The sequence below is a fragment of the Choloepus didactylus genome, chromosome 17 (genome assembly GCF_015220235.1).
Source record: "Choloepus didactylus isolate mChoDid1 chromosome 17, mChoDid1.pri, whole genome shotgun sequence".
In the NCBI taxonomy this organism is placed as follows: Eukaryota; Metazoa; Chordata; class Mammalia; order Pilosa; family Megalonychidae; genus Choloepus; species Choloepus didactylus.
In genome coordinates this window covers 48,763,002-48,789,158 of record NC_051323.1, presented here as the reverse complement: position 1 = coordinate 48,789,158, position 26,157 = coordinate 48,763,002, and the positions used below count along the sequence as shown (strand labels likewise).

General features: G+C 37.8%; 1 protein-coding gene across 6 annotated transcripts in view; it reads right to left on the bottom strand.

The window, feature by feature from the left end:
* Positions 1–26,157, bottom strand: part of THADA (THADA armadillo repeat containing) — a 400,812-nt gene that overhangs the window by 131,519 nt on the left and 243,136 nt on the right. The window contains exon 30 of one of the 6 annotated variants that reach the window (XM_037806791.1): positions 20,418–20,522. The exons of the other annotated variants lie outside the window; for them this stretch is intronic. Coding sequence (XP_037662719.1) covers positions 20,421–20,522 — 102 coding nt within the window. The 3' untranslated portion in view covers positions 20,418–20,420. The remainder of the gene's footprint in view (positions 1–20,417; positions 20,523–26,157) is intronic. 6 annotated transcript variants of the gene reach the window in all.

Below are 26,157 nucleotides of genomic sequence, written 5' to 3'. Positions count from 1 at the left end.
TGATGGAAGTGCTAGCCAGGGCAATCCGGCAAGACAAAGAAATAAAAGGCATCCAAATTGGAAAAGAAGAAGTAAAACTGTCATTGTTTGCAGATGATATGATCTTATATCTGGAAAACCCTGAGAAATCGACGATACAGCTACTAGAGCTAATAAACAAATTTAGCAAAGTAGCGGGATACAAGATTAATGCACATAAGTCAGTAATGTTTCTATATGCTAGAAATGAACAAACTGAAGAGACACTCAAGAAAAAGATACCATTTTCAATAGCAACTAAAAAAATCAAGTACCTAGGAATAAACTTAACCAAAGATGTAAAAGACCTATACAAAGAAAACTACACAACTCTACTAAAAGAAATAGAAGGGGACCTTAAAAGATGGAAAAATATTCCATGTTCATGGATAGGAAGGCTAAATGTCATTAAGATGTCAATTCTACCCAAACTCATCTACAGATTCAATGCAATCCCAATCAAAATTCCAACAACCTACTTTGCAGACTTGGAAATGCTAGTTATCAAATTTATTTGGAAAGGGAAGATGCCTCGAATTGCTAAAGACACTCTAAAAAAGAAAAACGAAGTGGGAGGACTTACACTCCCTGACTTTGAAGCTTATTATAAAGCTACAGTTGCCAAAACAGCATGGTACTGGCACAAAGATAGACATATAGATCAATGGAATCGAATTGAGAATTCAGAGATAGACCCTCAGATCTATGGCCGACTGATCTTTGATAAGGCCCCCAAAGTCACTGAACTGAGTCATAATGGTCTTTTCGACAAATGGGGCTGGGAGAGTTGGATATCCATATCCAAAAGAATGAAAGAGGACCCCTACCTCACCCCCTACACAAAAATTAGCTCAAAATGGATGAAAGATCTCAATATAAAAGAAAGTACCATAAAACTCCTAGAAGATAATGTAGGAAAACATCTTCAAGACCTTGTATTAGGCGGCCACTTCCTAGACTTTACAACCAAAGCACAAGCAACAAAAGAGAAAATAGATAAATGGAAACTCCTCAAGCTTAGAAGTTTCTGCACCTCAAAGGAATTTCTCAAAAAGGTAAAGAGGCAGCCAACTCAATGGGAAAAAATTTTTGGAAACCATGTATCTGACAAAAGACTGATATCTTGCATATATAAAGAAATCCTACAACTCAATGACAATAGTACAGACAGCCCAATTATAAAATGGGCAAAAGATATGAAAAAACAGTTCTTTGAAGAGGAAATACAAATGGCCAAGAAACACATGAAAAAATGTTCAGCTTCACTAGCTATTAGAGAGATGCAAATTAAGACCACAATGAGATACCATCTAACACCTATTAGAGTGGCTGCCATTAAACAAACAGGAAACTACAAATGCTGGAGGGGATGTGGAGAAATTGGAACTCTTATTCATTGTTGGTGGGACTGTATAATGGTTCAGCCACTCTGGAAGTCAGTCTGGCAGTTCCTTAGAAAACTAGATATAGAGTTACCATTCGATCCAGCGATTGCACTTCTCGGTATATACCCGGAAGGTCGGAAAGCAGTGACACGAACAGATATCTGCACGCCAATGTTCATAGCAGCATTATTCACAATTGCCAAGAGATGGAAACAACCCAAATGTCCTTCAACAGATCAGTGGATAAATAAAATGTGGTATATACACACGATGGAATACTACGCGGCAGTAAGAAGGAACGATCTCGTGAAACATATGACAACATGGATGAACCTTGAAGACATAATGCTGAGCGAAATAAGCCAGGCACAAAAAGAGAAATATTATATGCTACCACTAATGTGAACTTTGAAAAATGTAAAACAAATGGTTTATAATGTAGAATGTAGGGGAACTAGCAATAGAGAGCAATTAAGGAAGGGGGAACAATAATCCAAGAAGAACAGATAAGCTATTTAACGTTCTGGGGATGCCCAGGAATGACTATGGTCTGTTAATTTCTGATGGATATAGTAGGAACAAGTTCACAGAAATGTTGCTATATTAGGTAACTTTCTTGGGGTAAAGTAGGAACATGTTGGAAGTAAAGCAGTTATCTTAGGTTAGTTGTCTTTTTCTTACTCCCTTGTTATGGTCTCTTTGAAATGTTCTTTTATTGTATGTTTGTTTTCTTTTTAACTTTGTTTTCAAACAGTTGATTTAAAAAAGAAGGGAAAGTTAAAAAAAAAAAAAAAGAAAAACAAGGAAAAAAAAAGATGTAGTGCCCCCTTGAGGAGCCTGTGGAGAATGCAGGGGGTATTGGCCTACCTCACCTCCATGGTTGCTAACATGACCACAGACATAGGGAACTGGTGGTTTGATGGGTTGAGCCCTCTACCATAAGTTTTACCCTTGGGAAGACGGTTGCTGCAAAGGAGAGGCTAGGCCTCCCTATGGTTTTGCCTAAGAGCCTCCTCCCGAATGCCTCTTTGTTGCTCAGATGTGGCCCTCTCTCTCTGGCTAAGCCAACTTGAAAGGTGAAATCACTGCCCTCCCCCCTACGTGGGATCAGACACCCAGGGGAGTGAATCTCTCTGGCAACGTGGAATATGATTCCCGGGGAGGAATGTAGACTCGGCATCGTGGGATGGAGAACATCTTCTTGACCAAAAGGGGGATGTGAAAGGAAATGAAATAAGCTTCAGTGGCAGAGAGATTCCAAAAGGAGCCGAGAGGTCACTCTCGTGGGCACTCTTATGCACACTTTAGACAACCCTTTTTAGGTTCTAAAGAATTGGGGTAGCTGGTGGTGGATACCTGAAACTATCAAACTACAACCCAGAACCCATGAATCTTGAAGACAGTTGTATAAAAATGTAGCTTATGAGGGGTGACAATGGGATTGGGAAAGCCATAAGGACCACACTCCACTTTGTCTAGTTTATGGATGGATGAGTAGAAAAATAGGGGAAGGAAACAAACAGACAAAGGTACCCAGTGTTCTTTTTTACTTCAATTGCTCTTTTTCACTCTAATTATTATTCTTGTTATTTTTGTGTGTGTGCTAATGAAGGTGTCAGGGATTGATTTAGGTGATGAATGTACAACTATGTAATGGTACTGTAAACAATCGAAAGTATGATTTGTTTTGTATGACTGTGTGGTATGTGAATATATCTCAATAAAATGAAAAAAAAAAGTATTCTATTATAGTATTCTAATGTCCTTATCTTCTGGAGAGTAGAGATAAAGAAGATATCTGTGCTGGTTTGAATCTGTTATGTACCCCAGAGAAGACCATGTTCTTTTTTTTTAAATTTTTTTTTATTAAATTCAGTTTTATTGAAATACATTCACACACCATACAATCATCCATGATATACAATCCACTGTCCACGGTATGATAACATAGTTATGCGTTCATCACCACAGTCTATCTCTGAACATTTTCCTTACCTCAGAAAGAACCAGAACAAGAATAAAAAATAAAAGTGAAAAAAAAAAACACCCAAATCATCCCCCCACCCCACCCCATTTGTCCTTTAGTTTTTATCCCCATTCCTCCGCTCATCCATACACTAGATAAAGAGGGTGTGATCCACAAGGTCTTCACAATCACACTGTCACCCCTCGTAATCTACATTATTATATATAATTGTCTTCAGGAGTCCAGACTGCTGGGTTGGAGCTTGGTAGTTTCAGGTATTTACTTCTAGCTATTCCAATACATTAAAGCCTAAGAGGTGTTATCTATATAGTGCATAAGAATGTCCACCAGAGTGACCTCTCGACTCCATTTGGAATCTCTCAGCCACTGAAACTATTTCGTCTCATTTTGCATCCCCCTTTTAAGACCATGTTCTTTTAATCCATTCTAGTGAATGCAGATCTAGTATGGAAGGGACATTTGACTACGCTGTTTCTGTGGAGATGTAACCCACCCAATTTAAGCTGGGTCTTAATCATTTATTGGGGCCCTTTATGAGGATAAAAGATAGCAGTCTGGAGAAAGCACAAAAAGAAAATGCCCCAGGAGAAGCAAGCAGGACCCACAGAAATTGAGAGAGTAATTTTGAAACCAGGGCCCAGGAGAGAAGGAACAGCAGACGTCACCATGTGTCTTCCCATGTGACAGAGGAACCCCAGATGCCATCAGCCTTTCTTCAGAGAAGGCATCATTCTGTTGATGCTTTAACTGGGACATTTTCATGGCCTCGGGACTGTAAATTTGTAACTAATAAATCCCCACTGAAAAAGCCAACTCATTTCTGGTATATTGCATTTCGGCAGCTTTAGCAAACTGAAACAGTATCTTTAAAAACTTGAGGGCAATCTCGAAAAAAGATTGGTATAGAATATATAACTTCCAAAAGAATAAGGAAAAAGATGGAGGACAGAGTGTGAATAAGAAAAACTATTTAATACAATTATATAAAGGAAAGGAGAAAAAAGAAGCAAAAAGAAAATTTGGTAAATTAAAAAAAACCAAAATAACAAGACAAACACATTCAATGATATCAGGAACCATAATTAATATATATAGATTTAAATCACCTATTAAAAGACAGGACTATAGGACAACAAGACATAACTCACACCTGTTAGAACAGCCAAAATCTACAAAAGCTGACAATAACAAATGCAGGTGAGGATGCAGAGCAATAGAACTCTCATTCATTCTGGTGGAAATGCCTCCTTGGAGGCCAGTTTAGCAGTTTCTTGTAAAATCAAACATTAGCTTACCATATGACCCAGCAATCACACTGTGGCCCAACTTATTTGAAAACTAATATACACACACACCAAAAAAACCTGCATGCGGGCATTTATAGCAGCTGTGTTCATAACTGTCCCAAACTGGAGGCAACCAAGACATCCTTCAATAAGTGAATGGATAAACAAACTCCGGTACATCTATACAATGTATACAATGGATTAGTATCCAGCAATAAAAAGAAACAAGTTATTAATTCACACACCACCACAAATGAAACTTGAATTATTTTGCTAAGTGAAAGAAGCAGAAATATAAGGCTACATACTGCATGATTTCATTCACATAATGTTATGAAAAAGGCAAAACTATAGGTACTGAAAACAGATCAGTGACTGGCCAGAGGTTTGGAGAGAGAGGAGTGTTTGACTAGGGGAATAATAGGAGATTTTTAGGGTATGGAATTAATCTATATGGTACTGTAGTGGTGGATACATGCTGCTATACATTTGTCAAAATACACAGAAATTTATAGCACAAAGAATGAACTTTGACTTATATAAAATTTAAAAAATCAACCAGGAGGTTGAGTGACAAAAGAATCTAACTGTATTACAAATGTAGGCTATAACCTCACTGAAGGAGATGGGGGGGAAAGGTGCTGACCTAACTAACTTTGGAAAACAGTGTTTTAACTGGAAACACTAAGACTGAAAACAAAAGGAACTACACATAATCACAGTACTCTAGTTGTTAAGGTTTTTTTCTCCCAGTTATAGGTTAACAAATGTAAAACAGCTGTAAAGGTACAGTGGGATTGAAGAAATAAATAAATGGATAGTGGATGGTAGGACCCAGTTTTCTCAGTGTTGGAGAGGGAGGTTACAATTAAGCAAGGGGTGATGCCTGGAATGAAACAGGTAGTACTGGATTAGAGTTGAAGATATCAGTATGAACTAATGTTTGGCTTAGCATAAATACAAATGGATAGCTATAGAAATAACTAATGTGTGTATACACAGGTTAGTATTCCTACATATATTTCCTAGGTCTGTCCACTGAGAGGGTCTGGATACAATGACACTCCATTAGCAACGGGCACACCCAGTGACCATATCTTGGTTGCTAATATCATTCTCCAATAAGAGGAGCCAGGGTTTCTTGGAGAAATATAATTCTAGATCTGGGACAGGGAATATACAAGATAATCTGTATATCTGGAGCAGAAAGTAAGGAAGTACTCAAACAAACAAACAAACAAAAAAAACAAACCAAACCAAAAAGGCATCTCATAGAGACACAGGAGTCAACCTAAAAGAGCTCCCAGTGGCAAAAACTGGAACAATCTGAGAAACAAAAACATAAAGTAGTACTAGATTATAAACCAAAACACAAAGTAAAAATCCATGAGTTCCCATATTGATGTAAATTTTAAAAAGGATTGAACAAATAAATAAATGGGGGAGAAGAGGCAAATGTCCTACATAGACGAATTCAAAATTCCAATTCCCCCTCCAGAAAGTTGAGGTTAACTTTCAGCCTTCCCCTTTGAGTGTGGGGTGCACTTAGTGACTTTCTCCCAAAGGGAAAAGTGTAGGGTATGCAAAGAGTGGGAAGCATAGTAGAGGAACCTGACAAACACTATCTCTAAGCCATGTGATCAAGGTTAACATAAAGTCATAAGTCATGTTGATAGCACTGACTTTTGATATGATGAGAATCACAGGTCACCTCTGTGGTTTTCCTCCCCAACTCCCATCATTCTAGTCTCATCATGAAAAAGCATCAGACAAACTCAAATTGAGGGACTTTCAATAAAATATCTGGCCAGTACTCCTCAAAACTGTTAAGGTCATTAAAAACAAAGAAACTAAGAGAAATTGTCACAGACTAGAGGAGCCTAAGGAGATATGACAACTAAATGTAATCAGGTAACCCAGATGGGATCTTGGAATAGAAAAAGTATGTTATGTAAAATCTGAATAAAGTGTGTGGAGTTTAGTTAACAGTAAAGTACCAATTACTTCCTTAGTTTTGACAAATGTACCATAGTAATACAACAATGCTGGGTGAGGGGTATATGGAAACTCTCTGGACTATTTTTGCGACTTTTCTGTATATCTAAAACTACTATAAATAAAATGTTTATTTAAAAAAAAAGACAGTGACTATCAGATTGTACACAGAGATAAAATCTGATATATACAGTTTACAAGAGGACAACTAAAGTTAATGACAGAAAGAATGAAAATAAAGAGATGAAAAAAATCTATCAGATAAATACAAAGCAAAAACCAGTTGGTATAGCAATATCAATATTGAACAGAAATAGAATTTAAGCCCAAAGGGATAATAAGGATAAAGAAAGGAGTTTCTTAAAGATAAAAAGAACAATACTCCAAGCAAGCATAACAATCATGAAATTTTAGGTATTTCCAAGACTACACACACACACACACACACACCAAAATTGGGAGAATTAAAGAAGAAATAGACAAATCCACAGATAAGTGATTTCGACACATCACTCAAACTGACAGATAAAGCAGACAAAAAAATCAGTAAGAATATGTAAGATTTAAAATAATTAGCATAGTCTTTCAAGTACATAATTTACAAACAACCATACAACCATATCACAGAGGTGGCTTCAACAGATTCCAAAGAAAGGAGGGAAATCATTATAGACTACAGAGATGATCAACAATATCAAAATTGGGTACCGGAAAAGCCAGTTAAACAAACCAACCTGCGGCTTACTACATGCCCAGTACTAGGTATGTTGGAGATAAAACACAAGAAGGTACAATCTCTGCCCTCTACAAGTGCATTATTTTCTTGGTGAAATAAAGAATTTAGGTAGATAACTAGAATATAAAGCAATACATAACATATAGTATTAACTGTAAGGGTTACTACTGGCATTTTAAGCTAATGCACAAGATAGTCAGTATCACATCCCCAACAACCCCCATCCCTGCCCTGGGGTGGTGTGAACAAAGGCACAGTCAATCACTGGATGTTAGGATCAGTATGTCCAACCACAATTGGACTCATACAGAATCCTGAAAAGGGCACCTCTGGACTAGTACTTCTCCAAAGTTTAATGAGCACACAAATTTAACTGGGAATTTGTGAATATGCAGAGTCTGATTCCATAGGGCGGAAGAAGCTCAGGATTCTGGATTGCTAAGCAGCTCCCAAGTGATGCCCAGGCTGCCGGCCCAGCACCACGCTGTGAGCAACACGGGTCTCCAGAGGGTGCCCAACTGCCTGCGCCTGCGGGGATGAGCCTCACTGTACTTGGCAGCAACCCGCTCCGCCTACGAACAGCTTAGTCAGGAAAGAAACACACAGAATGAAAAAGGTTTTCAATGCTTGAGGGAGTTACAAACACTGAAAAAATACTTGAACAGAAACTCCAAGGCACCTAGGAGAAATCTGTTGTGTTTTTGTTTTGCTTCTTTTAACTAAATTGTAGATCTTTTTAGGATCCACCACGTCTCCCAACCCAACCTATAACACATGCACAGGCCACCCCACCTTCTATACATGAATTTTAAAATGACAAAACTTAATTGTGATTGATGTAGTGATATCTAAGATTTAATTTCTGAAATGGAGAAATAGCTGGGAATTGTGCATCTCTACACAATCTGTGCTCTCTTTCAGGAGAGAAAGAGTGAAAAATCAGAAAAACAACAGAGGAAGAAAGCTAGAACAGGGGAAGTTTAACAAAGTGAATTAAAAGTTTATTCAGGAAGGATGAAAGGCTGATCTTGGAGACACATTTGTACAACATGGTCCTCATTCTCGAATGAGGCTGTGGAGGTCTTGGGGAGAAGCAGGGTGCATGAGGGAGAACCCCACCTTTGCTTAGGGATTACAGGCTGAAGGGTGCTAGAGTTGATTTTCTTCAGAATGCTACCACCTCATACCCTTTGAATTGGTGGGTATGACCTATATTTCATCTCTTATTTCCTTTGAAGAACATGGACTCAAATTTCTAGCACCTTAAACATAAATGTATATACATGTATATACACATATGTGTTCAATCATGAATTTTAACATAAATTACTACCCTTATCTCTTATTCTCTAAATATAGCCACAAATGAGACCTGAAGACTATTTCAATTTTCTCTCTTAAACAAACTCACCAAAGAATGCTTATTTTCAGTATAAAAAAGAACAGTTTGTTACTTTGACAAGTAAAGGCCACACACTTTTTTGTCTTTTTTTAAAAATTCAGTTTTATTGAGATATATTCATATACCATACAAGAATTGATGGTGTACAATCAACTGTTCACAGTACCATCCTATAGTTGTGCATTCATCACTCCAATCTATTTTAGAACATTTTCCTTACACCAGAAAGAATCAGAATAAGAATTAAAAAAAAAAGTAAAAAAGAACACCCAAAGTATCCCCCCCAACCCACCCTATTTTTCATTTAGTTTTTGTCCCCATTTTTCTACTCATCCATCCATACACTGGATAAAGGGAGTGTGATCCACAAGGTTTTCACAATCACAATGTCACCCCTTACAATCTATATTGTTATATAATTGTTTTCAAGAGTCAAGGGTACTGGGTTGGAGTTTGGTAGTTTCAGATATTTGCTTCTAGCTATTCCAATACATTAAAACCTAAAAAGTGTTGTTTATATAGTGCGTAAGAATGTCCACCAGAGTGACCTCTCGACTCCATTCGACATCTCTCAGCCACAGAAGCTTTATTTCATTTCATTTCGCCTCCCCCTTTTGGTCAAGAAGATGTTCTCAATCCCACGATGCCAGGTCCAGGTTCATCCCCAGGAGTCATATCCTGCGTTGCCAGGGAGATTTACACCCCTGGGAGTCAGGTCCCATGTAGGGGGTAGGGCAGTGAGATTACCTGCCAAGGTGGCTTAGTTAGAGAGAGGGCCACATCTGAGCAACAAAGAGGCACTCAGGGGGATACTCTTAGGCACAATTATAAGCAAGTTTAGCCTCTCCTTTGCAGTAACAAGCTTCATAGGTGCAAGGCCCAAGACAGAGGTCTCAATATATCAAGCCATCAGTCCCCAATGTTGCCACACACATTTTAAAAAAAGCAATTATAAAACAGGAAACTCTGAAACTTCATTTTAGAAACAACACATTAGGTAGAAAAATTGCCATATATCCTGTAATCTGAGAAGAAAGGAAAGGCATAAAGTCTTTCTGCCACAAACTGACTTAAACTTACAAGCAAAACCTGTCTTATCATCTACAAGAAATAAAAACACCTTTAAAAGGCTTAAGTAGTGAATAAGGAAAAAATGTCAAAAACAAATTTAAGAAGTCAATTTTCCTGATCTCTTTGAAAAATTAAGAAAGCTGATGGAATTTTCTGGCACTTGTAAACTCTTCAAAGACACAATAAAAAAAAAACACATTAAATCCATTTGATATAAAAATAACTCCAAACAATTTTAGACCCCATTTTGGAAATATGACTCTCAAAAAGCTAATGAAAAATGTCCCCCTTCACTGGGAAGTTCACTTTACTAAGATTAAAAAGGCATCCCAAATAGGAGATTGATTAAGATCCTGGTGAGAACAAAGGATTACTTCTTTGGTATGAAAGTGGGTCCAATATTAAAACATCGGCTACATCTGATTTAAAACATACCTGACAACTGTCCTATATATATATATATATAGTATACATATATAATATATATTGTATATAAATGCATATCCCATTCATTAATCAGAGAAAAAGGAAGATGAGGTAAGAAGACAACAGTTTACCTTCATTTGGTGAAAAAAATGAACCTACGAAGATTCAGACTTGCTGGGAATCTAGGCAGGATGCTGCACACAAGAGTGATCATAAGGAGTAACGGATTTTTCTTTTTGGAGCAATGAACATGTTCTCAAATTTATTGTGGAGAGAACTCTGATTATACCGAGAGTCACTGATTGTACACTTTGGATGGATTGTATGGTGTTTGAATAAAACTTAAAAAAAAAAAAAGGGAACATGGAACTCACCTTCACACAGAGCAGGCCACTATCTATGAGATTTTTAAACAGTTTCAAAAGATCCAAGTCCTGCCCTAAAGAACATTCCCAACTGAGTTCTCTCTCCTGGAGACCAAAGATCTGGCCATTAAGTGTCACTTGTTTTATCTGATTTAATTTTCACGAGTACCCCCAGAAAAGGGGTACTATTAGTTTCTCCACTTTATAGACTAAGAAAAGGGGGCCAGATCAATAACTGTGTACCAAGTACTACAGACTATACTGATTTCCTCCAGTAAAAAGACAACATTTGCAAAAACAGCAGAAACTGAAGTTACCACCTGATGAATTTGATGATAATCCAGTCATTCTCTAAGCCTTCTGCACAAGAAACATAAAAAAGTTAAATAGAGATGTTAAAAAAAATTATTATTCTTGACCAACAAGATGGAATGAGAAGCTCCAGGTTTCTGTCAACTGAGAGATTTCAACAACAAGCCAAAACAGACAGAACCTCTTTCTCACAGCAGTTAAAGGGTTGCAGTAACAGGGTGAGCACCAAATCAAGAAAAAGGCAGCTCCTTATAAATAGTAGGAAAACTCTGTGGCACCCTTGTTGGCCCTTTCCCTACCACCTCTCCAGCCCAGTGCAGGTCCCTGGTCCTGCATCCAGAGGGAGCAGAATAACCCTTGGGTGCACACTGGAATGCATGTATGACTATGTCAGTCTGTCTGGTGGCAGTATGAAAGACCCAACCAGGACAGCTGTCACAGGTGTGCTATCACAAAACATGACTTGCACATACAGGTGGCTCACAGGACAGCAAGAACACTATAGGAGAACATCAGATTGCAGCTGCTTGGGGTAAAGGATTTCTGGCAGTGGGACATATAGGGTAGTACCTGGGACTGGGAGGAAACACTATTTCCAAGGGAAAAAGGAACATTCCTACATGCCCATGAAAAGACGTATGCTTTGAAGAGACGAGGAGGACCCTATATTTTCTCTTTGAGTTTACTTTAAGCTAATTCTGAAGCATTCTTGACAATCTGCAAAGAATAGGAAAGGTGGTTTCTTTGCTTTCCTTTTTGTTCTTGGCTAGCTCCTGGTATCAAGGAACTTTGTTACAAAACTAGCTGGGTACAAACTAAAGGAACACAGGGTCAGTGAATAAATTCTAGATATAATATATTAAAATACCAAAATGTCCATTGTGCAAGAAAAGATTATAAAACATGCAAAGAAACAGGAAATGAAGGCCCATGCACATGAACCATCCACAGTTTGGATATACCAGGCAAAGACTTTTAAAGTGTACCATTGTGGGAGTCCCAGAAGGAGAAGAAAGGGGCAGAAAGAAAATTCAAAGAAATAACAGGGAAAACTTTCTAAATTTAAATTTAAAACTTCCCAAATTTGAAATTTATTGAGACATAAATATACACATCCAAGAAGCTCAATGTACTCCAAAAAGAGTAAACTTTCAGAGATCTATGCCCAGACACATCATAATCAAAGTGGAATACCAAAGACAGAAAATCCTGAAGGCTGCAAAAGAGAAGCAACACATCATATACAAGGGAGTCTCAATAAGATTAAATGCCAATTTCTCACCAGAAATCATGGAAGCAAGAAGGCTGGGATGACAAATTTAAAGTGCTGAAAAAAAAAAAATTGTCAACCAAGAATTCTATTTCTGGCAAAACTGTTTTCCAAAACATACAGAGAGATTAAGACATTCCCAGATAAACAAAAGCTGAGGCAGTCTGTCACCACTAGACCAATGCTGTAAGAAATGCTAAAAGGTCTTCAGGTTGATAGGAAAAGACCAACGCCACATGAAGAAAAAAGATCCCCGGTAAAGGTACTGACCTGGGTAAATATAAATGATAGTATTTATTTTTAGTTTGTAACTCCATATTTTATTTTTTATAGGACCTAAAATGTAAATGCGTACAAAGTAATGATAAATCCATGGTTTTCAACTCATCTGGGTAAACATGTAATTTGTGACAAAGAACTACATAAAGGTCAGGGGATAGAGGGTATAAGAACAGTGTTTCTGTATGCTATTAAAGTTAAGTTGGTATCAAATCAAACATGTTTGTTATACATTTAGGATGTCAAATTTAGCCTCATGGAAACTGCACAAAAAATGTTGGAAAAATGTGTAGAGAAGAAAATGTGAAGGAATTCTAAACAGTTCACTGCAAAATATCAACTAAATACAAATAGGCAGTAATTGAAGAATGGAGGAACAAAAAAGGTATGCCATACAAAAACCAAAGAGCAAAATGACAGAAGTCAGTCCTGCATTATCAGTAGTTAATTTAAATGTAAACGGGTTAAAATATTTAGTCAAAAGGCAGAAATTGACATAATGGATTAAAAAAACACAACTATATGTTGTTTATAAGAGACTCACCTTAAAATCAAAGACACAGTAGGTTGAGAGTGAAAAGATGGAAGAAAAAAACATTCCATTCAAAGAATAACCAAAAAGAGCTGGAGGTGACTATACTAATAGCAGACAAAAAAGAGTTTAAGTCAAAAACTGTTAAAAGGGCCAATGTAAGACACCATATATTGATTAAAGGGTCAATTCCTCATGAAGATATGATTATAGACATATATGCACCCAACAGCAGAGCTCCAAAATACATGAAGTGAACACTGACAGACTTGAAGGGAGAAACAGACAGTTCCACATTAATAGTAGGAAACTTCAATACACAACTTTCAAGAATGGATACAACACCCAGAGAGATGATCAGTAAGGAAACAGAGAACTTGAACAATACCATTAACCAACTAGACCTAACAGAGAAAAATAGAATGCTTTGTCCAGAAACATCAGAAAACACATTGTTCTAAAGTACACACAAATCATTCTCTAGGACAGACCATACATTATGTCACAAAACAAGTCTCAATAAATTTAAAAAGAGTGAAATCATACAAAGTATCTTCTCCAACCACAACGGAATGAAGTTAGAAATCAAGAACAGAGGGAGAACTGGAAAATTCACAAACATGTGGAAATTAAACAAAACACTCTTAAATACCAAATGGGTCAAAGAAGAAATCACAAGGAAAATTACAAAATAGCATAACACTAATGGAAAACAAAAACATAGTATACCAAAACTTATGAGAGACAGCAAAGGTAGTGCTCAGAGTGAAAAATATAGCTGCAAATGTTTACATTAAGAAAGATCTTGTATTAGTAATTTAACATCACACCTGTAAGAACTAGAAAAAGCAAACTAAACCCACAGTGAGGAGAAGGAAGGAAATAATAAAGATTAGAGGGAAGATAAATGAAATAGTGAACTGAAAAACAATAATCAACAAAACAAAAAGCTGGCTCTCTGAAAAGTTCAATATAATTGACAAACCTTTAGCTAGACTGATAAAGAAAAAAAGATATGAAGAGGGATATTATACCAACCTTACAGAAATAAGAAAGATATAAGAAGATACTATAAACAACTGTATGCCAACAAATTAGATTAATTTAGATGAAATCGACAAATTCCTAGAAATTTGGGTAGCACCACACTGAGGATGTGATTAATCCCAGTACGATTGGGAATAGTTGAGATGAAAATTTTTATGTTGTAATTATGTTTCCACAATTAAAAAAAAATAGAGTGACAAAGAAACAATGACAAAATGCAGTACACAATCCTGGACTGGATCCAATAATGAAGAGGAAAATGCCCAAAAGGACATTACTGGGACAATTTTAAAAACTGGAATATAGACTGTATACTTTATATCAATATTAAATTTCTAGATCTTGATAACTGTTCTTAATGTGGGTACACATGTGAATATCCTTGTTCTTACAAAATACACATACAAGTATCAAGGGTTTAAGGGGCTGATGTATGCAACCCTCCCTCAAATGTCCAGAAAATAGATTGATGTTGATAATGATAGAGATAGAGAGACATAAAGAAAGAAAAATAAAGAAAAAAAGAAAGAAAGGAAGAAAAAAAGAAAAGAAGGAAAAAGAGAAAGAAATATATAACAAATGTGGCAAAATGGTTAAAAGTTGGTAAATCTGGGTGTCTGGGTAGGGGATACATCAGAGTCCTCTGTATGGGTTTTGTATTATTTTTGTAACTGTCCTGAAAGTCTGAAATTATTTCTAAATAAAAAGTCTAAAAGAAAAAAGAGAGGTAAAAGAGAAGCTAAGTGACCTAAGCAAAGTCATCTAGTCAGTAGGCAGTGGAGATGGGATTTAAATCCAGCCTTCCCTCTCATCCCCTATTCCATTAAGACAGAAATATTACCTGGGAGAAGTAACACAAACATAGCACATCCAACCCCTAATAACACAAGAGCAAAGATTAAAATGTGGAACCTGGGGTGAGGAGGGGATTCCCAGTAGCCAGGGAGTCAGAATGGTGGATACTGTTCTAGGAGCTGGAGGTACACACAATTTTGTTGAATAAATGGATTACTATCGGAGGGTCAAGTGTAGCACACGAATAAACAAGGCAAAGAAGGAAAGCATCTATGTAAGAAAAATGAACTTTGCCTTTTTAATCAATTTATACAGGAAAAATCCTGCAGTTGACTTAGGTGGTGTTTATTTATCCAAAGGTTGTTTACACTTGGGAAATGTATGTCAATGTATGTGTATTTCAATAGCAATAGTGCACCAATACACGCGCCACTTGACTAGGGTTTCTTTTTTGAAAACTGAGGAGATACTCCTACTGCCTACGTGTTTATTCTAAGGATTATAATTGAGCTTGGCTCTGTATTCTTACTGATTCTTTGTATTTTAATGCCAACACCTGTAATTTATAAAATGGAATGACTGATAAATTGACGATGCAAACGTTAGAATTAAAATCAAAGAAGATATTCCAAAATATTCAGAAGTGAAAATTATTCCCTCAATTATCAACCATATTCTCTTGAGCTATAGAGAAGTTGCAGGAAATGAATGTTATTGACAGTAACAATTGAGAAATTAAGATTTAATTTGCTTATTTTTAATTATATGCCTTTTCACTCACTAAGTTTTATCTCTCAGAAACTTAAATCCACCAGAGTGTTCCTATGCCAGACAAGTCCTAAAACCCAGAGGCAACAGCCTCTTTAAGATCAACAATCAGATGCAGCCCCCTTCCCCATACAGTTGACACCCCCTTTCAATACGAACAGTTAGGGTACTCACTGCCTAGACACCCCTGAAGATGGAGAAAGAGATCAAGTGAGAGCAAGGGGTGGCAACAAACAAGCTAAGATTTAACAAAAGTCTGTGAATAGTGAAACTTTATACAAATATATATATATATTTTTAGATGCTGGGGTGTTGGAATAGCTGGAAGGAGGTAAACGACATGGTGGAATTGTAAATTCCTTTGAAATTTGCTCTAAAGCTACTTGTTGATTTGTGCTTTGAAAGTCTTCACCTTTCCGTATATACCTTATATTGCATAAAGGGAGAAGAACTGAGGCTGTGGAACTGTAACCCATAACAACTTTTGAAATTACCTGTATAACTGCTTGTCAAGCAATACATCAGAAGTTAACATCTTTTTGTATGTATGATATAATTTACAATAACGGAAATAGCTGAAGTTGTGGAACTGTGACCCATGACATTCTTTGAATTTGCTCTTTAACTACTTATTGAATCATACTTGGAAAGTTATCACTATTATGTATATATGTTAAAGTTCATAATAGAAAAAAATTTTTTAACTGAAAAAAATGCCTGTATCAAAAACAGAAAGATTCCATTTTAATATCTGGAATTATCCTTCTCTTCTAAATAGACAAAGAAAAGCAGAGAAAAGTTATTTAACAATATCTAAAGGAGGTATTAACAATGTGCTTTAAAACTCATGTTTTTGAGAGTTGAGTCACAAATTTAATACTCGTTTTCTAAGTATTTACATATCTGAGGCATGCACAACATTTAAGAGCCTTTTTATGAAACTAAAATTAATGTTACCTATTATCTCCATTATGTATTTTTAGCATCCTTGCCTAGATTTATCTTCTAAGTTTCTTTTTCGAGGTCTGAATTTGAGAATCTGCAGAAAGCATTATGTTTAACTCAAAATTAAAATTTTAATGCTCTGGGTCAAGTTTTCAGCAGAACCTCTGTTCTCAGAGATTTATCCACACAGCCTCTTCCCCCTCTGCTCCATCCCAACCAAGAGAGGCTGAATGAAATAGACAGCAACTGTACCCAGCAATAAATTAGCTTTTAAAGTAAAAGAAAGGAGAAAATTCTAATTATGTGTTATTTTCCAAAGCCCTGTCAGGTAAATATGCTCCCTGAATCTGGGGAGGGCAGCATTAAGTTTCAACTATACATTATGCAAGTGGATCAGAGGCAGGTTGGGACAGGGACATGAGGCAAACTATAAAAAGCTAGGATTATAAAAGGCTTACATGTTCACATCACTTTTCCAGCAGAGAGATACAGAATAAAAATACTTCCTTTGTGATTTGCAGTCTGAGTTTCATATTCCCCTTCCTATTTTCCTATTCCTCCGCACAACTTGTAGTCTGTTGAGTCACAATTTGTTCCTGGGTCAGGAATGGTTTCTTTCGCGGCCACCAGTATTTAAAACAGCGGCATCACAGATTGTCCACACAGGATGATGGGGAAAATCCATAGATTCCATGGAACAAAGGTCCTCAACCGGGGCAACTGTGCCCTCAGAGGACGTGTGGCAATGTCTGGAGACATTTTGGCTGTCACAAGTAGGGGGAGGGTACTGGCATGTAGTGGGGAGAGGCCAGGGATGCTATTAGATGACCTACAATGCACAGGACAGCCCTGCACAACAAAGAAATTACCCAGCCCAAAATGTCAGTAGTGCTGAGGTTGAGAAACTCTGCCATGAAAGAACAGAGGGAAGGGGTTGAAGAGGAACAGTACAGAAATATAATAATGCCATGAACAATAATACAGTTTAAAATAGAAGAGTTCTATTACTGAAACTTTCCTTTAGGCTGATGGATTGATTTTACTTCAGGCCCCCGGGGTGGCTATCAAGTTGTCTTGCTTTTCAACAGCCGAGCCCTTAGTAACTGAAACACTTTGGGTGCTCTAAGTAAATCCAAGCACTATGAAACAGGTGCATATACTCTTCAATCTCAAAAGTGCTACCTCAACATTAGTTTTTTTGTCTATTATATTGGCATACACCAAAAAAAAAAATCAACAATAAAGCTATTTTCATTAGATGAGGGAACCATCAAACAAATCCCATCTCATAATGGGACCATATACCATCAAATATTTTATAGGAATTCTAGGAAATGAAAGAAGCCTGACAGTAAGCACATAAGTGATGTTTTGCTTTGCTGTATTTTTTAACATACATTCAGAATTATCCTTAGTTTTAAAAAAAAGTCTCTGGCTGGGCTGGGCTGGACTGGAAGGCATGTCTTCTAAGGTGAAAAATGAACTCAGAAAGTGCTAGATTAGTCTATCTAGGAGGATCCTATATCTCTCTTTCATTTTATGAACTTCAAATCTCCCCCTTCAAATGGTAAAAGACTCCTTTGTCTGGGACAGTGTGACAGTGTTCCTTTCCTGATTCATCAAGTTTCTGATGGGGTCTGGGGGAAAAGATGTAATTTAAAACAAAACAGGTGCAAGGAATAACAACCTGACAGGCAGGCACTCTATCCTTAAAAATCAGAACTCTTTCATCTCAGCTCTTATCAATTTTAATATGATCTATAGGAACATATAGAATACAGAGACTGCCCAGAGGCACTTCTTTGTATCTCATGCTATCTCATAAACCCAAAATTGCTGAAAAGGCCTTATTTCTCTTTTTTACACACGTGCACTCACATCTCAGTAGAAACCCTCACATTCTTTATAATGTTATTTTGATGTACATTAGTTTTTCTATAACACAAGTTTCTTTAGCTCAACAACCTTCACTTACTCCCTATCATCTACATCAGTGGTCTTGACATTTTTGGTCACGAGCCCCTCAGCAGTGATGGGGATGATACTGGTGGTGGTGGCAGCAGCACACAGTAAACAGAACAAGTAACTTTTGCTGAGCACTTACTGTGTTCCAGGGATCTTGCTAAGCACAACTATGTATTAATTCATTTAATCCTCACAACCCCCCAGAAGGCAGCAAATCCTAACATCCCGTTTTAAAGAGAAGGAAGCAGAGGCACAGAAATTAAGAAATGTAATTACAAAGTAATACAACTAACAAGTGGCAGGACTAGGATCTAGACAGAAACAACCTGGCTCCAGAGTACCAGCTTTTACCCACTACATGGGATGACCTCTTCAAGCAGATGCTCCCAAGTTTATATACTTATAATATACTTATTTAGAAATTATGTAATAACTGATTAAAATATTACATACATTACACATCATACATAAAGTACGTGAGAGAAAATATATAACGAGCTAACATTTTCTTCCTGCACGCATTACTGGCTTGCACACCCACTTTGAAGTCCACAGGCCTACAGTCCAAATACCCTGGCCTGGTATTTGCAGTTTCTCACACACACTGACCTGCACCTCTACCCTGAAAATCACACATTCTGACTCTCCCCAACCTACTCCTGGACTGAAAGGCTGGTTTACTCACTGCTCCCTGCAAACACCTGCATGTCCCCAAGGTGCCTTTGCTCACACCAAGACCCTTGTGCAACAAAAGAAAACTAAGTTTAAAGTTGATCTCAAGACCCTGCATCCCCTCCACAAAGCCTTCTCTGATCACTCCAGCCCATCCCGATCTCTCTCCCTCTCAGACATGCAGTCTCAGCCACTTGTTTGGCACACATAATATGTAGCCACATGGTTCTGTTTAACTATTTCTAGTGTGCATGACTTATTTTCCAGGGCAACTCAGAAGCTTCCTGAGGATAGAGAGCATGCTATTTATTAACTTTTTTTGTCTCCTCCATGGCACCTGGCATAGTATTATGTGCTTAATACTCATTCAACAAATATTTATAAATAAAAGAATATATAAACATTCTCATATTTACTCCACATTTCTAAGGCCCAGGTACAGATAGTTTAAAAGGTACAGATCATCGTAGAAAGCAGAGGAGGTGAGGTGATGGATACTTTTCTCTTTGCCTAAACTCATGGGAACTGTAACTCATGAAGGGCTTCATGCAGTCAACCAGTAATCCTAGAACCTACAGCATGGGGATTTCACTTTACAGACTTCTTAGGTTTCTAAAGTAATAGCATCCTTCTTGATCTTGTTTATCCACTACTGCCTACTCTATGGTAGAAGTGCCACTACTGTTAGCACTGCTCCACGGTTAAAGGTTGTCTTAAGCATACACTTGGTTTACCTGCTCGTAAATGACTATAAGCAACCCAGTTTTGAGAGAAATGGTATAAGTTTACCTTTTTATTCCATACAAAAGTTTCCCTCGTCTTTGGTGGAATTTGCTCAGACGCTATCTTTTCTACAATACTGTTCTGACCACTCCATTTAATACTGCCATCTGCCCTCCCATATCTAACCAATCCTGGTTTCCTTCTTCTACTCATTCTTTTTGTCATCAGCATTTGCTACCTTTTAACAAATTATATAATTTCTTTGTTTATTATATAATTTCTTATTTTCTGTCTCCCCTGCTAGAAGCGCCACAAGAGCAAGGATCTTTGTCTCTTTTGTTCTCTGATGTATTCTAAACACACCTAGAACTGTGCTTGGCACATAGTTGGTGCTCAGTCAACAGCTGGAGAATGAATGAATGGACAACATTAACTTACATTTTACTTGACACCTTGGAGGCCCCAGACAGAGTCACCCTTCCCAGAGAATGTTCTTTCCCTCATCCAGAGAAGCAGCATAGTGTAATGGTTCACTGTACAAGCCTGAAAGTCAGACAACACTAGATCTGAATCCCAGCTCCACTTCTTACCGTTTACTCTTGCATAACTTTAATTCAATCTCATAACCTTCTAACCTCACTATTTTCTTATCAGTAGGATGGGATTAAACCCAACTCATGAGCCTCCATAAGCATTCAATAAATTGAGTGCTCAACTTTATATATATATGAAATCTCTTCATTCCAAGTAGCCCTGACTGATACTATGAGTTCACAATAAATGAGTGGCACACTGCCTGGTGAGCAGCACCACTGTGATATAGTTGATACCCCGGAACCTGGCAGCTAAAAGCTGTCTCCCACACCCTTCACTGGGTATACTTAGCTCCCTAAGTAATACACACCAAATAAAAGCTTTTGGATGTTTCGAATGAAGGGATTAATTCATCTTTAAAAGTAGCATTTTAATTAAAAATGACTTTTCTGAGCCTATATCCAGAATGGACTATATTGCCAAAAGGTAAGATTTAATAAGGTTTAGTTCTTTACTTTTTTTAAGAGTCTAGTGCTTCCCAAACCTTTTCATGTCAAGGCACAGAGAAAATAATCTTTCTTTGGCACTCTGGGATAAAACAGATGAGGCTGCTCCCAGCTGCAGGCGACTGCCTGGTCCCTTCAGGCTCCACTCGGAGTCCCTGAGAGCTGAAGGAATAAAAAAATATCTTGGCACACCTACAATCCTGCCAATCAGGAGCTCTGCCTTAGCCCTTTTTAGGCTAGGGAACTTTCTAGCAACTTAGATTTCTGTCCTTTCACACTAACACAAGTCCTCGGGCAGAAAGAGTCAATCTGGCCACTAGCAATAACAGTGAGCATTTTCTTTAAATTATGACTCACTCCAGGAAAAAAGCACACTGATTGGCAGCCCATTTATAACTTAAAACATTAGCATAATTGCATGCTTTTGTTTTTTATTTTCCATTCTGAAATTATATTTTCAGTGTATAAAGTAAACAACAATGTGGATAGGCCTGCATCTTAGGTCACCAAATGGAATCTATCAAGTAATGTTCCATTTCTGGGTGGTTTGGACTTTCTACTTTGTGTATCACAATTTTTTACTTTCAAGAAATATGAAAAAGATATTAAAATTCTTAAAGCATAAGCTGCTGTTTTACATGGCTACATTTTAAAGATGGAATGGCTAATTCTTTTAACTTACATTTAATGGTAAAGTTTTGATGCAAAAATATTTATAAAAAAAATCTTTTTCTATTCATAAATATCCCTTTGTTTCCTTATTTAAGAAACAACAATAGAGCTTATATTTAAAGTTGCCTCTATCACTGACTTTCTATTTGCTTCCTTCCACTGCTCCTCTCCGAAGCAGAGAGTGAGATGATTGGGCCAACCCCTGCTTCTTTGAAGTTACTCCTTCACACAGTTAGCGGGCTGAACTTTCCCACCTTTACTTCTTTCCTGTTTTTTTTTTCCCACAAAGGTAATACCAAATGCTGCCTCTATCTCTGTTCTCAGTCACCTGTTCCCACAAACATAAAGATCCTGAGTCTTGCCCCACAGCAGAGCATATCAAGGAACCTGTTCCAGATATTCTAAAGCAGAAATGGTCTCAGTTTTGGTCTGTTGTTTCCTGCCTGATGCCCTGCCTGGAAGCTTTATCTTTTGCCTGGTCGGCATTTCTGTCCCTCCTGTGCTCCCTGGTCCCTGAGGGCTCACCTGGCTGTAGCCCACAGCACCCCCACTGGGAGGTAAGAGCCTGAAGGGCAAACTCCTTGCATGTTCACCAGAGCTTAAACAGTTCTGGCCTAGGGCAAGCAATTCACAGCGTCCGCTTGAACTCACCACTTTTCCATCACCTCAATGGCTCCCATGCCTAAGGGGTCCACAATTCCTAAGGCTGCCTGGGTTTGAGAGGTTTATGTCAAACCCTAAAAGCTAAGCAGGGTTGAGGCAACTATGGACTACTTGGCTAGGTCCCAAAAGAGGATTCTGTACTTTCAGATTAGGAGAATTAAATGGAAGACCAAAGAGAAATGATGACAGAGAGATGCGTGGAGGGAGGGGAGGAGGGAACAAGTATTTTTAAAAGGGTTTTTCCATTTGTAGAGTCTCTTGGTTGCACTTTTTGAACTCTATGGGTTACATGACTTCCTCTACCCTTCTGTATAATACTGATGGGGCTACTTGTTTCCATGTTGTGGTGTCACATCAAATTAGATTAAAGGAGACCAACTGAGTGACAAAGGATAAAAACAGAGCAGAGGTGGACTCTTGGTTTGTTTTCCCTAGGCATAAAAATTGGTCTTCACATCAATGACTAGAGAGGCAGCATATTCTAAAGAGAAAAAGAACACATGCTCAAGAATTTATGATCTTATCATCATCACTTATGTTCAAACTCAGTGACTTTACGCAAATCACCCTCTCAGGTTTACCTCAATTTCCTCATTAAAAAAGAGAGAGAGAGAGAGAGAGAGAGAGAGAGAGAGAGAGAGAGAGAGATAATAATGCTTCCTTTGTAGGACTGCTGAGAGTACAAATGAAATCACATAAGTAACTGTTGTGGAACACAGGAGGTGCACAACAAATATTAATTTTACCTCTCATAGGGCACACGTTCCAGATGCGTGGGCCCAGGCCGTAGGAAGTCCCTCCCTGGCTAATATTTCAGGTTAACCCAAAGGTGCAGCCAGAAAAGTGGAGCCTTTTTGAGTCAGAATTCTCGAAGTACAGAAACCAAGGCCCCAAAGTGGGGGGAAAAATTAAACTTAAAATGTTCAACAGGTTCTGCTGGTAAAAACTGAAAAATTTATACTTTTACTTCATACTAGTGTACATTTTCTTATGAAACATCAAAATGTGAGTTAAGTACCCAGGAGTCAGAATAAATCTTTCCTCATGACCGTTGCTCAAACTCTTCCTCAATACAAGAGAGCCTTTTGAACTCTGATATGATTTCTCTAGAGTAATAAGTAGCCTAGTAATAATGCTAAGTCGCCAACACAAAGAGTTTTGGCAACAAAAACAGATGGTTAATTCTACTTAAAAGACAGGGTAGCCCTGCTAGTGTTGTTCCCAAATGAGGTAATGTCCATGGCTCTTATCTAGCCTTTATTGAGATTTAATGTCATTTACCTCAGGCTCTTACAAACATGCTGCATAATCTCACCTTTCTAATGTGCCTTACTTCTATCTATTTCAACGTTGTAATTATGAACCTCTGGTTTTTAAAATGATTAAGAAATGAATCCCATATGTTCTTTCATTTTTTTGTATGTCCTATAGTTTGAGTCTTTCTTCCAGCACATTTCTTGTTTTCAAGGTATACTACAGAAATACTCTGGAGCATGATGTATGTATGTAAACATTTTTCAAAGAAGTCAAAATGTATAATTCAAGAAAACGTTCTGTGAAAGAATTCGTTGTCTGATTACAAAATGGTTTCCTGCTTCCGAAAAAATAATAATTTTATTTTAACTTGGCTGACTCTGAAAGTCCCAAGGAGATTATCATTCCTATATCCCTAATACCTCTTTTTCAGGTGCAGATCTTCGAATGATTTCAAGGGTAGCTTTCAGTGAGTGTGGAATCTATAAGCTATAAAAGGGAAAGAGAAAAAGAATCCTCCCCATCATAAACCCTTACACCTTCCCCATCAAGAACAACAGGGCAAAACAGAACTATTACAACAGAGATGTGACACCTGAATGGGCAAAAGAAAAAGACTTTACACAAGCTTATGACTTCCTTTTTTCAACCATGGTAAACCAACCTCGGTAAAGACATTAAGTTGTATGACAAACACACACCCAATATCCAACAACCACACTGTTTTGTTTTTGTTTTTGTTTTTTCCAACAAGCCCTTTATCTTAGGAACAAGAGCAAGGGCCACAACTATCCGAATTATAGCTATGTTTCTACAGTGTTTTCACATCTCACATTTTATCTAGCCGAAGAAGTAAATCTGAGAATATCAAAGGCAGCCCAGAGATCAAAAGATCATGTTTTGTCGTTGGGCAGACTAGTGAAACGCAAGCCAGGCTTGCTGTAGTCTCTGTGGAAAACCAGGCTGGGAGGCTCATTTGCACAACTGGTGAAAGGGCCAAAGGAGCAATTCCAACCACACCACCTCTGGCCAAGCTCACCCCATAGCGGATCTTCGGTAAAGAAAATCTGATGACTAAGCCCCCTGACAATACGGATCTTCCTGCTAATATGGCTGCATAATCCATGGTTCTCATTTTGAAAACCTGTTCTGCATTACTTATTATTGGCAGCCTCTTCCCTTCAAAGAAGGAACAGGTTCTGACAGACGGAATCAAGAGATCTAACTTGTAGGACTAAGCAAATGATGACCACTGGGCCTCAGTGGCCCATCTTTTTTTTTTTTTTTTTTTTTTGTTTTCATCATAGCTTTTTTTTTTTTTTAATCATCATTTTATTGAGATATATTCACATACCACACAGTCATACAAAACAAATCGTACTTTCGATTGTTTACAGTACCATTACATACTTGTACATTCATCACCTAAATCAATCCCTGACACCTTCATTAGCACACACACAAAAATAACAAGAATAATAATTAGAGTGAAAAAGAGCAATTGAAGTAAAAAAGAACACTGGGTATCTTTGTCTGTTTGTTTCCTTCCCCTATTTTTCTACACATCCATCCATAAACTAGACAAAGTGGAGTGTGGTCCTTATGGCTTTCCCAATCCCATTGTCACCCCTCATAAGCTACATTTTTATACAACTGTCTTCGAGATTCATGGGTTCTGGGTTGTAGTTTGATAGTTTCAGGTATCCACCACCAGCTACCCCAATTCTTTAGAACCTAAAAAGGGTTGTCTAAAGTGTGCATAAGAGTGCCCACCAGAGTGACCTCTCGGCTCCTTTTGGAATCTCTCTGCCACTGAAGCTTATTTCATTTCTTTTCACATCCCCCTTTTGGTCAAGAAGATGTTCTCCGTCCCACGATGCCGGGTCTACATTCCTCCCCGGGAGTCATATTCCACGTTGCCAGGGATATTCACTCCCCTGGGTGTCTGATCCCACGTAGGGGGGAGGGCAGTGATTTCACCTTTCAAGTTGGCTTAGCCAGAGAGAGAGGGTCAGTGGCCCATCTTTAAAACCAAGGTAATAACCCCAGTCCCCATCTTCATCATTGGGATATAGTGATGACTCAAGAGAGAAGAGTCCTTAGAGCTCTACAGAAGAATTTATACTGGAGAAACCATCAAAAGCCCATATGGATATAAACATAGACCAGAGGCTCTCAAAGTCAAGTCCAGGACCTTTGGAGGGTGCGTAATCCTTTCAGGAGGTCTGCAATACAGTTTTCAAAATGATACTAAGGCACTAGTTTCCTCTTTCACTCTCATTCTCTGCAGTGGAGATTTCCAGAGGCAACATGACATGTGACGATGCCATCAGGCTGATGACTAATGGAATATGTGCTGTGAATCTCTTGTGTTTTAAAATTTTTCTTAGTTTTAATTTCTAATTAAATATTGACTGATATAACCCACATAAACAAAAGCTCTTTGGGATCTTCAATAATTCTCAGAGTTTGAATAAGTCTTAAGACCAATTTGAGGACCACCAACCTAAAACTTCAGCCCTACCCACATTTGCAGTTCCCAGGTGGGC